Source organism: Nelumbo nucifera, chromosome 5 (assembly GCF_055504915.1).
Source record: "Nelumbo nucifera cultivar China Antique chromosome 5, China Antique-T2T, whole genome shotgun sequence".
NCBI lineage: Eukaryota > Viridiplantae > Streptophyta > Magnoliopsida > Proteales > Nelumbonaceae > Nelumbo > Nelumbo nucifera.
The window spans coordinates 9700872-9714199 of NC_142653.1; the positions used below are offsets into that span (position 1 = coordinate 9700872).

Sequence of the window (13328 nt, forward strand, 5' to 3'; positions counted from 1 at the left end):
ACATAATTTTGTTATTTAAACTATTTAAATTTTAGTCATGATATATTTCATTATTTAAATATTTAAATAATATGTAAAATATTTAAAATTTTCATTATTTGAATTTTATTTATTTTAATGTTATTATGTAATATTAAATATTTTGTTATATAATTATTTAGCTATTTTTATTGTTTTCCCATTTAAAATTTTTAGTTACTGAAATATTTAAATAATGTTTTATTTTTTAATGTTAAATTTTTAATATTTGAATAACATTTAAATTGGATAATTCATAAAATTATAATTTATATTGTTACTACATAATTTCATGATGAATTTTGTAAAAATATAGAATTATTAACAACTATTATAATTAATTTTTGTATTTTGAATAAATATTTTAATGTTAGTATACAATATTTAAATGATTCTAAATTTTTTTAATTAAAACTTTCTTTAGATGTATGTAAATAAAAAGTGGGGGAGAGGATAAGTAAGAATTAGAGATAATTTATGAGGGAGTCTCTCTATTGAAATAAAGATAATTTAAGAGATAAATAGGAGTTAGAGATGATTTAGGTGATAAATAAGAATTAGAGAGAATATAGGAGAAAGTGGTGGTACTTGGGCTATACATTAGAAAAACAAATCCCTCTTTCTTTATGGCTGTTAGAAATAGTTAAGCCTGTGTTATTTCCTTATTGATTTAATGGGTAATTATGTAGAATTAAAAAATAAAAAATTCAAAAATACATAAAATTAGGAAGGGGGTTTGGAGAAAGGAGAGGCATGGTGACATGGACTCTAATTCTTTGTTTGAGAAATGGTATAAAAGCCATTTTATTATAGCTTTAATGTCACCTTTAATGGCTACTAAAATGTCCATGATTGTGTATTTAATCCATATCTAATGGTAAGGTTGAAAATGTAACTTCAATTATTACATACCACCTCATTTAATCCCCTCTCATTAAATCTTATACTTAAATTATTAACTCCCATCTTTTCTTATTAAATTAGATCTGTGTCAATATTTTTGACAATATAAACCCATATATTTTAAAACAGACTCAACAACAAAACCATTTTTAATCCAAGTGGTGGCTAAGCAATTCAACTATCTGAATCAAATTGATTAACCTACGAAATCATAGTTAGGTAATAAAAATTTTAAAATAGAAATAAATATAGACAAAATTAGACACATTTATTAATCAAATTAAAAATAAGTGTAATAAATAAGCATTTTTTTTATTGGTAATGAAAATGAAATACATAATTTAGAACTGATCAAAAATAAAATTTTGGGTAAAACATGTTAACCTTTAATGACATAAATAAATAATAAAAGTTAATAAAATATAAAAATACATCAATTTTGAAAAAAAACACGTTTAGGCACATGTATAATATCATATATTCATTATATTAAACAAAAAGTAAGTGTGACATATTAGAATTATTTGAGCAAGGTTTAGCTTAATGCTTTAGTTGTTCAACGGGTTGCGGAACCAATGATAAGGTTTCTCGCCAGTATTAAATACATGGGGCCCGCATCTTTTATAGTGGGGCCCATTAATTCATTATTGGCACGGAACCTCGTTATTGATTCCACAGCCCGCTGAACAGCTAAAGCGTTCAGCCAAGGTTCAAAATATCGATATGCCCGATATGCTGGTATGGGTGTATCGAGCGAATCAATACTCCTTTTGGTGATTTTTTTTTTGCCAACTAGTTAAGGGGAACCAATTTAGGTCTTCGCCACACCCTGAACTGGTCAGACCACCGATACACCCATTGTAGGGGCGTATTTGTCGGGTGCCGGAATGATACGTATCGGTCGATACGCGCCGATACGTGTCGATACTTTGAACCTTGCGTTCAGCTAATTTGAATTTGAATTATTTTTACACACAAAAAATACTAAAAAATTATAGAAAAAATTGAACACATCTATAATTCTATATTTACACTACTATTAAAAATATGAATAAGATTGTGGAAATTTCTTTTGACTAAAATACTCATTTTTGAATTTAATCCCTATTTAATTACGAGGTTTAAATTGTAAATTAAACTACTACTTTTCACCCCATTAAATTCCTTCTATTTAAATCTTACATCTTTTTGATAAGTAAACAAACAAAAGATACACAAAAAAGATTAAATATTACAAAAAGAATAATCTAGCCAAGCAAGTAAGCCTATCAATGATACTTGAAACTTTACAACTTTATTCGATTATCACATATTTAGATGAGGTGCTTATATAATCAGATTTGGATTTTCAATCCACATCCGATTAATAATAAAAAACAAACAAAAAATAAAAATAATAATATTACATAAAGAAGAATCTAGCCAAGCAAGTAGACCTATCAATGATACTTAAAACTTTACTACTCGATTCAATTATCACATATTTAGATGAGGTGCTTATTGTAACCAGATTTGGATTTTCAATCCGCATCCGATTAATAATAAAAAACAAACAATAAATAATAAATAATACATAAAGTTCATAGGAAATTGTGGATACATTATTACTATTTTTATCATCATCTAGAATTACTACGTGCACACTGATACTATGTCTTACAATATGTGTCTATCTATATATGCATATATATGTAAATAATTAGGTTGAACATGGATTGGGATAAGTTTAGGCTTGAGCTTAGGGCGGGTTTAGGTTACCTAAGGGCTAAGCCTGAGTTCAACCCAAAAAATTAAAAATCCCAAACATTTGGACTCAAGAATAAAAATCCAAATCCAACCCATATAAAATTTCAGAGTGGGTTGATCCAGAATCGGATTGGGCCAGATCAAGTTGCACCCCTAGGTTCTATAGCCTAAAGCACACAAAATTTAATTTTGAATCGATGCCAAATTGTATCATTAACATTACTTCTACTAACCACAGCTTTTACTTGTACAAATCAATAATACCCAAAATTCCTCAAAATCACTTATCTTTAAGGTTGTGTTTGGTTTGAAGGAAAAAAGTATGGAAAGGAAGGGAAAATGTAGGGAAACCTTTACAAGCCTTTTGGTTCCCCTTCCTTTCCCTACTTTTTCCCTTCAAACCAAACATAGCCTAAAGGAAATGAATTTGATAAATTGATTCCTCCAAAGTCCAAACAGCGACCTCCTATTTTGTTTGCAAATGTACCATTTACTAAGGGTGTCAATGGATCATTTTTGGATTGGACCTCGTCCAGTCCAAAATCAATTTGGACAAATTGGATGAACCAACAAGACATATTGGATTGGACCAATCCAATCAAGGTATTGATTAGATTGGATTGGATTTGATCCGTCTACAACAAATGTATATTGGATTGGTGGATCAAGCCAATATCTGGTCCATTGATATAAGATAAGAATATATGTGTCAATGGACCGGGTTTGGGTTGAAACCAATCTAAATCAAAATGAATTTAAACATATTGGATGGTCCAGACATTGAATTGGATTGGTCCAAATTGGTCCAAAACATTTATTGGATTGGATTGGACATGGTCCATTTATAGTGGACTTACATTGGATTGGATCAGATTGGACCAAATCTAGTCCAATTGACACCCCAAGGCATTTACCATGCTGATTACGATAAAATCCATCACCAAATGACAAATTGAGAGGCAAGTAAGGGTGTCCACGTTTCGGTTAACCGAACCATGGGCAGTTTTTGTAAATCGAACCGGTACCACCGGTTAATCGGCCCCGTTGGTTTCAATTTTTGACTGGTTCCGTTATTCGGTTTTTTATATTTATAACATATATTATATAAATATATGTATAATATTATATTATAAATAATAAATGATATATAATATATTATAAATATTAAAAAAATATATAATATATTTATAAATAGATTATTACAAATATAATATATTTATATATTTATATATAATATATAGAAAATACATGATATATATTAAAAATATATATAAAATATACAAATAAATATATATACTAATCGATTTAATTAACCGCTGTTTTTTGTAGGTTAACCAAAAACCAAACGGATCCTTTAGTTTTTCAAAAATACCAAACCCAAATCAAACTGATCAATTCGATTAACCACGTTTTTCGATTTAATTTTCTTAGTTTGATTCGATTTTTCATGAACACCGCTAAGGGCCCCTAGCGACTTGTAATGCTTCATGATGTTGATGAATTAGGAGTGTAATATCCCCGAATTATGCATTATTCTGTCAGAAACACGTTTGGAGCAGACCATATATTGATTTAGGTGTTTTAAAGTACTTTATTTTTATAATTGAAAAGGGCCATGTTCCAAGAAAGACGTGACATATCAGAAAAAGAAGTATCATGCTTTTGTTTTTGTTTTGCCCTTTGTTTTTTTTTAACTTTGCAATGTGCCTTGCCACACTCAATATCTCAAGTCTCAAAGTCTCTTCTAACACGGTGATTCAAGAGACGTCAAAAATGTTGATTCAAGAATCGGCATCCTGTCCGAAATTCTAGGCTGTTGTCGTTGCTTAGAATCAACATTATCATTTTTATCAAGCACCACAGCCAAAGTGTTTATGTAGCAATAAGCTACATCGATGACTGACATGATGTTCTAAAGGCCAAAGGGTCATACGATCTTATCAGTGAAAGTACACGAATACCCTTACGTTGTTATGATTTGTGAAGCTAAATGGCGAGGGTAGTAGTAGTTAAACTAAGCTTTGACCATTGACTACGTAGTTATAATGATGCTGTAGTATGGATTAAATTAAATTAGAAATTCCTATCTATAACCTCTATGCACCATTCCTGGAAAGCTGAAACATATGGCGTTTGTTTGACTACAATGAAATGAATTTCGGACGGAGTGGAGGGGTCATTAGACTTGTCATCTCGAATCGCTGAAGATTGAAGAATGGAGAGCACCAGACGGTGGGTCCAGACTCCAGACCCCTCTCTCTCTCTCTCTATATATATAAATCTCACCTACTGTCCTATCTGACTGTCCGAAAACGAGAAAGAGACTGATAACGCCCGCCACGGCCACTGATTGGCTTAAAGCTCTCCTGCTTAGAATAAGGGAGGGAAGGGGGTATGACAATTTACAGAACACAAAATACAGATTGATTGGAAGCTGGAACTAGGAAGAAATCCGCGTTAGAAGTGAGAGAGCACCAGCCAGCCACAGGCCAAGGGCAAAGGTGCACCGAGACGAGACTTGTCTCCTGGTGGTGCTGAAGACGCGCCCCTCTTAGTTGACGGGGCAACTGCCCACCCATACACACACTTTCCTCTCTCATCATTATCTCTGAAGGGGCCCACTTTAGTTTTCATTTTCTTTTCTTTTATTCGTTTTAAAATAAAAAAATCAAAATTAAATTCAATTTCAAGTCCGTCTGTGCGACAGACCAAGATAGCAAAGAAGGAAAGGAGGAGCCCCTGCTCTGCGCAGCGAATAGGAATTATAGGATAACAAGGGTGAGGGTGCGGACGCAGAAAAACGTTTCTACTACGATCGCTGTGGATGGGCCAGTCGTCTTCGACTGCCGGAATCCCATCGGCGTCAGACCGCCGCGATACCAACTACAGCCATCGCACCAAGAATAGATCCACGCCTGTTATCTCGCCGATGCAAGTCGAGCTGAATCCCGAGATTCCGAGGAATGTCCCAGGAACTTGTGATTACATTTCTGATCTGCCCGATGAATGCTTGGCCTGCATTTTCCAGTCCCTTGGCTCCGGCGACCGTAAAAGCTGTTCTCTAGTCTGTCGGCGATGGTTTCGAGTCGAAGGACAGAGCCGACACCGTCTATCGCTCAAGGCGGAATCCGATCTACAATCTCTGATTCCCTCTATTTTTTCTCGGTTTGATGCTGTAACCAAACTGGCATTGAAATGCGACCGACGATCCGTCAGCATCGGCGACGAGGCTCTTGTCCAAATCTCTTTGCGTTGCCGAAACCTTACACGACTCAAACTTCGCGCTTGCCGTGAGTTGACCGACGCAGGCATGGAGGCCTTCGCTAAGAACTGCAAGGGTTTGAAGAAGCTTTCCTGTGGCTCCTGCATGTTTGGTTCTAAGGGCATGAATGCTATCCTAGATCACTGTTCTGCTCTCGAAGAGTTGTCGGTGAAGCGCCTCCGTGGCATCACGGATGGGACCGCTGCCAAGCCTATCGGGCCGGGTGCCGCGGCCTCGTCCCTCAAAACTATATGCCTCAAGGAGCTTTACAATGGCCAGTGCTTTGGACCGCTTATCGTCTGTGCCAAGAATCTTAGGACCCTAAAACTATTTCGTTGTTCCGGGGATTGGGATAAGCTTCTGGAAGCCATTGCAAATCGAGTTACTGCTTTGGTAGAAGTCCATCTCGAGAAGCTCCAGGTTAGCGACCTTGGCCTCGCCGCTATCTCAAATTGTTTGGATCTGGAAATCTTGCACCTTGTTAAGATTCCAGAGTGTACAAATGCGGGCCTTGTGTCTATTGCTGATCGCTGCAAGCTCCTGCGGAAGCTTCACATTGACGGATGGAAGACAAATAGGATAGGCGACGAGGGTCTTATTGCCATTGCTAAACGCTGCCCTAACCTTCAGGAATTGGTTCTAATAGGTGTCAATCCCACTTCTTTGAGTTTGGGGCTGCTTGCAGCCAATTGCCAGAATCTAGAGCGATTAGCTTTGTGTGGGAGTGAAACGATTGGTGATGCGGAGATATCGTGTATTGCTGCCAAATGCATGGCACTGAAGAAGCTTTGTATCAAGAGCTGCCCTGTCTCGGACCATGGTATGGAAGCACTTGCTAACGGTTGTCCTAATCTGGTCAAGGTGAAGGTCAAGAAGTGCCGGGCAGTAACCTCCGAGGGTGCGGAATGGTTGAGAGCATGCAGGGGGTCATTGGCTGTCAACTTGGACACTGGTGATGTTGAACATCAGGACGCCAGTGCTAGTGATGGTGGAGCCCAGGAAAATGGTGCCGAGTTTCCTCCAGTGGTCGGCCAAGTCAATGCTGCTGATATTCCATCGAGCAGTCATGGTCGATCAACAATGTTCAAGTCGAGGTTAGGCATTTTTGCTGGGAGGAGTTTCGTAGCCTGCACCTTCAGGCGATGGTCAAACAATAGTAGTAATTCCCGCAACAATTAGTGGGAAATTGCAGAGAAGGTTGAAGGAGGAAAAAAAGCACCTGATGCGTTAACATTATTTTGTGTTGTATTATTTGTTGATGTTTTCCTTGTTTCTAATATCGTGTGTTGTCCTTCAAAATTGAAACCCTGCTGTTGGAAATGGCAACTGCAAGAAATTTTCAGTTTTCTCTTGCTTGATTATATCTTGTATTCATGTGTTTCTGTGCTTCTTTTTTAGACAGCTTCTACAGAAGTTCTCATTCTTTATGTATTTCCTTTTCTTGATGCACCTATTTTGTCTTTATCTGCAAGAAAACATGGTTTACCCAACTGCTTGTGGGGCATATGAATAACAGCTTTAGCAGGATGGCTACAACATTTAGATTATATCTGTGCTCTATTCATTGATGATTATGTATACTGATCGAAATATCCATAGCAGGTCTTATGCATACAAGGTAATGCGTTTGAATATGATCCTTATGATGCTAATTGCTGACACAAGAGCTTATTGTATATTCTCCACTGGGTCAGAAATTTGAATGTTTGTTGTATATTCTTAACTGTTTGTTGGACTTGGTTAAGTTACATAGCAACATGATATTGGAACCTAACTTGCTTTATATTTTTGTAAAGTGAGATGATGCAATTAAGAGTCTCATATTTTTGCTTTATTCTTTTTGGGTACATGTGCATGTCGGGGGAAGGTTAGGATCATAGGCTATCCCTTGGTTGATGTTATCAGGGAGGGGTCTTTTTGTATTCTAACCATTTTCTATTCCCATTCTTTTTTCCCCTCATTGAAATCTCTGGTCTCTTGCTGATAAAGTAAAAAGAGGTTCATTGTTCTGTTAATGTATGGTATTTTAAATGTGGTAAACTGCACTTGTAGTTTGAAATAGCTCAATGTTTTTCTCCGTGTAAACCTCTTTCCATGTTAGAAGATTTGGCTTAAAAAATCTGATAATGCTATAGGGAAATGTCATTGAGTTGGGCACAGTACTGAAAATGACAGAAAGCCCCTCTTGTAGCTGGCTTGAAAGCATGGTGTGACAAAAAAAAATCACATCATATTCATTCAAATGAATTGAATTTATAATACTAATTAAAACTTCTACTGCATAGTATGATAAAAGACATACAATATCTTATTTACCATGTCCTTCCATTATATGATTTGTTTTATGGTTTCTCTTATTTTTATTGTTGTATTACTTCAGTAATGTTTGTAACTCAAAATATGCACATGAAATTAACCATATTTACTGATTCATCATCATTTGCCTTATTTAGGTTTGATAGTGTTGTTTCGTGTTGCATGTCATCTACCACTGTCAAACTTAGCATATTCTATAATCGTTTGGAATCGTTGTCAAAGAAGATTATCTTGTAACATGAGTCCTGCCTAAGGTTTGGATTGACTTTTGTCCATGCAAAGTCATACTTGGGGACATAATTAGGGGCCACTCTTTTTATCCCCTGTTCTATGTTTTTTTTGTCTTGATTATGAATGCTATACATCTGACCATGTTATGCACATAGTATATGGTACATCCCTTTGCATATACTTGCTCAGTTGCTCTGTACCTAGCACATGCACATGCACATGCACATGCACGTAAATAGTTTTACACATAGAAACATGCATGTGAGCAATTGCAGTGAAATGGTAATTAAGGGTACTGGCAGTTGTCATGGGGTTCTTGCATTATAAAACTACAGTGCATACTGAAAGCTCTTCTGTTTATATCAGTGGGGGATTTGATTTCAAGCCCTAGCAACTGGAATCAATCACCAGGATTTTCTTAATTCTCATCTCATCCCAGTAGCTCAATCAATTCTCTCAACTATGTTACTTCTATACAGTAGTATTGCATGGACACAGTGACAGGAATTGAAATCTGACACATGTCTAGGAGTTTGATTTGGCAAGATAGAAAACATGGACTTGCAGGCATATCTGTAAAAAGGTAAATACTAATGAAATTGTCCATATATTTCGAATTCTAACATCATGTATCAATAGAAGAAGGTTTTAAAGTTCCATATCTGTTACTCAAGTGTATGGGAAAAATAACATTCATCATTTACATTAGCTGTTCACTGGTATGAAATGATTAAGGCTCAGTTTGGAAAGAGTACAAATACAAATATGTACAGTGCAAATACATACAAAATACAATATTTTTCACACTACAAATTTGTATTTGTACTCCTTCTAAACTAAGCCTAAGGAGAGAAAGGAAAATGTTATGTACAAGCATCCCTTAAGAATCTATGAAGCATTGGTATATGGCATGTGTTTGAATTGCATATTTCAAATGGGTTATACCTCTTTGTTGGATAATTGAATACTTGAATAGATGGTGGGAATATCCGTACAATGACCTTCCTACTTATAAACAAGGGTATGAGAAAATGGAGCACAAATTCTTAGGTGTTTTGCATGGTTCTGGAAACCTTGTTAAGCAGATATATGGGGATAGGATTGAATTTAGACTCTTAATCTGCCATTCCTTGGTAGTGGTGCAAAAAGGGATCACCGGTATGAGAAAATGAGAATGCATTTTCAATTCTATGTTATATATTATATTACATACAGGCCCTTCTCACCTCCACAAGTTTAAATCATTTGATCCCAAGTTTGTAGAGCTACCTTTTCTGTATTCTCAATGGTATCGTTTGAATTCTGTTAATGTATTACGTTACTTTAAGTCAGCCCTTTATTTGCTATAGCTTGTCATATAAACTGATTAGGTTTTGATATTTATATAATTAGAATTGTGATCATGCATTTTTGTTGACAGTTAACTGTTTGTTAATTTCTAAAAAATACACATGTAATAAGCTTTAACAGAAGATAAGGTCCTATTTAGACTGGAATTGGGCTTGGGTGATGATAAGATGATTATGAAGATGGTGGTAGTGATGATGGTGATGATACTTAATTTAGCCTTTCCTCAAAAACAAGTCTGAGGACTTCCTTTGGTTCTGCTCTTCCAACTTGTGATTGCTGATATTCGTTTCTTCTTGAGGTTTATTTCCTTCTGATTCAAATGTTTGTAGGGAAATTGTGGTAATTACTCTTTATCCTTTTTCTTTCTCCTTTCAACTTCTTAGATAATTTCTTTATGATTATCAAATTCAGGAAATTGTGGTCATTACTCTGTATCCTTTTTTCCCCCCATTAGTACTGCATTTGTTGGTTGTATGTTTTTCCTTGGAGGTTGTACTACTTAAAGTAATGATTATGTGGACGGTTGAAGATGTTGGCCACTTGACTTACAACCAAATCTATCTTTGCATTGAAGGACAAATTGTTTTAGGATGTTGATGTCAGATGACTTGGTTGCTCCATTAGTTTTTCCATAGTTCAATTAGCACCTTAGGGTCTTGTTCATTATGCAGATGAAATTGTTTTTCTGCTGCTTGATTTGGCTGTTTTGGCTTTTACTACTCAATGCATCTTTTATTTACTTATCTACCTTTTTTTTTTCTGGAAAATACAGTAAATCAAGCAGCAGGAGCTTAGGAGCTACGTAATAATTTTTCTAGTATTGTTGGATTCTTTATTCTTCTCATTTGACTTTAACTAACCTGGAATTTTTATCCACGTAGACTGGTTTTGGCAATTAGATTGTGGAAAGAAGTGTGAAGTACTCTGGTGGTTCCATGGACTCCCAGGATGTCATCCTAAAATGGCATTAAGAGGAAAAAAGAATCTATCAGAGTATATAATTTATTAATTGTTTATAATTCCATGTCTATTTGTATTTTGTTTTGGCAAATAGATTGCCGAGCAGATGAGTCTTAGACTCTTAGATGCTCAGATCTCTGCAAAGCTGAAAATTGCTCCCCAATGTCTATTTGTTTGCTTATATGATACTTTTACTTGGTACAGAGGAAGAAAACATAGTTTTAATGACTGGGGGGCTTGGGATCCTACTACAAGTGCTAGAGTCGGTGAATGTTCTACCTATATGTATGGCTTTCATTACTGGATGCTGATATTAGTATTGGACTAGAGAGCTGAAATGAAGTGTTAGATGGGAGGGGGAGGCTACAGGGTGTGGTATGTCGCTTCTTTGCTTGGATAGGTGTATCATTCATTCTAGGAAGAACGTACCTAGTGTACTGTCTTGGTGGGGACATTAATTTATATGTTCTTCTGTGAGGGAAGACAAAAGCTGACAATGCTGGTCACCATTTATTGTATTGGGTGTGTTCTTCTGTAGGTGACATGTTTGGCGTGCAAGACACAAACGCCCCTTGTGGATGTTGTGGACTTGTGGTGGTTCCAACTTCCAAGATCCGTGCAGCTTTTTGAACTGCTCACTTGTTTCAGGTCCAAGCAAGCGGTAGGTGTTGTTCCATCTGGTTTGCTCTACAAGTCTGAGATTCTTGGAGTCCATTCGGTCAGAACTCAAAAGAGTAAACCAAAGCAAAGCTATAGCCATGGCCGCCACACACTTGGTGTACATCAAGACAATCACGTATGCAAATTGGCGTGTTAGCTGTCTGTTGAAAGACTGGCCATATATCATCACGAAGTTTCAATGCTCACATGATGTGCTTTGTGTATCCATCCATGCTTTTCAGATTCAGCAAATGGTGATAATTTTCACGACTCACAAGCAAATGCAAATAAAAATAAAGGAGATTCCAAAGGTCAAAAAGTGTGGTTCTTCACTTGAGAGCCCTGACCCTGCACTGCATTGCTTTATATAACTGCTTTAATAAAGAAAAGTAAAAAAAAGAACTTTTACAGCATGAACAATTATGTTTATAATTAGGGTTCCTCTCTCCGGTTTGCCGCTGATGGATTTAACAGGTTGTGAATCCCTGGCCCCACCATCCCCGGTTTGATGAGAATGTGTGAGTATATATACATATTATACTTAAACGGACTTTCTTAATAACAAGTGGGCCAAAAGAACAGAGTGGATCTACTTGAACCACAAATTGAACACCCTTTAGGGTGGATCCATGTTTAAATCAAATCAAATTGGATTGGATAAAGTGTGGATCTATATTTAATCTAATTATAAACAAATCTAATTTGGGTCACCCTTAGTGGTATTAAAATCAAATTCAGACAATCAGATGCCAATACCATTTGCAGCCCTAACAATAACCACAGCAAATCTCAATCAATCAAATGGAGCGGTAAATGGAAACTTGGAATGTGTTATCCCCCTGCATTTCGCTCTTTCGCTCACATGGATAGAAGCAATTCATCATTCACCATTTAACTAGTCATTTAGGCTCCGTTTGGGATGGGGATAAGAAAAAGGGAATATTTTAAAAATATTCTTTTTTCTCTCATTTGTTTTGAGGGAACTAGAGGGATGGGATGAGAAAAATGTGGGATGTCAGATCCCAAAATTGTGGATTTGGGGTCACATTAAAACCGTGCAACCCCGGTAGAAAAATTTGAGAAACCATTGTTACCATCGACGACAAACAGAGGAGGGAGAGAACCAGTGCCTTCCCCATTACCATCGACGATTTGTTACTTCCCCTTCCCCGTTCGAACCCAGAAGCAGAGTAGTGGCGGCGGCACTCCCTCTCTCCTCTCTTCTTTTCTTTTTTCTTCTTCTGTCTCTTGTTTTTCACCAAAAAAAAAGCACTATTCATCATCTTCTCAACAACGAACAAAGGAAATACCAACGGCGGTGACCAGGATCATTTACCCTCTAGTACCTCTCCGTTCATCATCTTTGCTTTCCACCGGTGAACTATTGTCTCCGGCGGCACTTTTTGCTTTCCAATGGTTGATCAGCGGCACTGTTCATCGTCTTCGCTTTCTGCCGGCGAACTACTGTTCGTCTTCCTCTTGGTGAAATAGAGCACTCCACAACGGCTATACTCCATCATTCCTACCGTCTCTAGCAACCGTTTCACTGGTTTTGACTAGTTTCTCCAATCATCCATTGTTTTTGATTCCCTCATTTTCCCTCTCTCTCTTTGATCGCCGTTGCAGTCATGGAGTTCTCTTCACCTTACATGAATCCGACGAAGAAGTAGCTCGTTACAGTGCTTTTCCCATTATTTTCCCATATATAAAACCAAACAATGGAAGTGTACATTTTTACACTTTCCTATCCCACCCAAATCTTCCCACAAACCAAACGGAGCCTTATTTATCATATATTAACAATAATATAATATGTTAAAGGATAAATATAATATATTTAAAATAATATATAGTATGTGAAAAATACATATAATATGTTAAA

General features: G+C 36.3%; 1 protein-coding gene across 1 annotated transcript; it reads left to right on the forward strand.

Annotated features, from left to right (window-relative positions):
• The first annotated feature begins 5075 nt into the window (after positions 1-5075).
• Positions 5076-7290, forward strand: LOC104607088 (F-box protein At1g47056-like). The gene has a single exon (XM_010272595.2). The coding sequence runs from the start codon at positions 5492-5494 to the stop codon at positions 7106-7108; it is 1617 nt and encodes a 538-aa protein (XP_010270897.1). The 5' UTR covers positions 5076-5491; the 3' UTR covers positions 7109-7290.
• Positions 7291-13328: the final 6038 nt, after the last annotated feature.

What these genes read in the sequence shown, in the direction of transcription:
- LOC104607088 (XM_010272595.2), top strand. Translation starts at nt 5,492, where the DNA reads ATGGGCCAGTCGTCTTCGACTGCCGGAATCCCATCGGCGTCAGACCGC.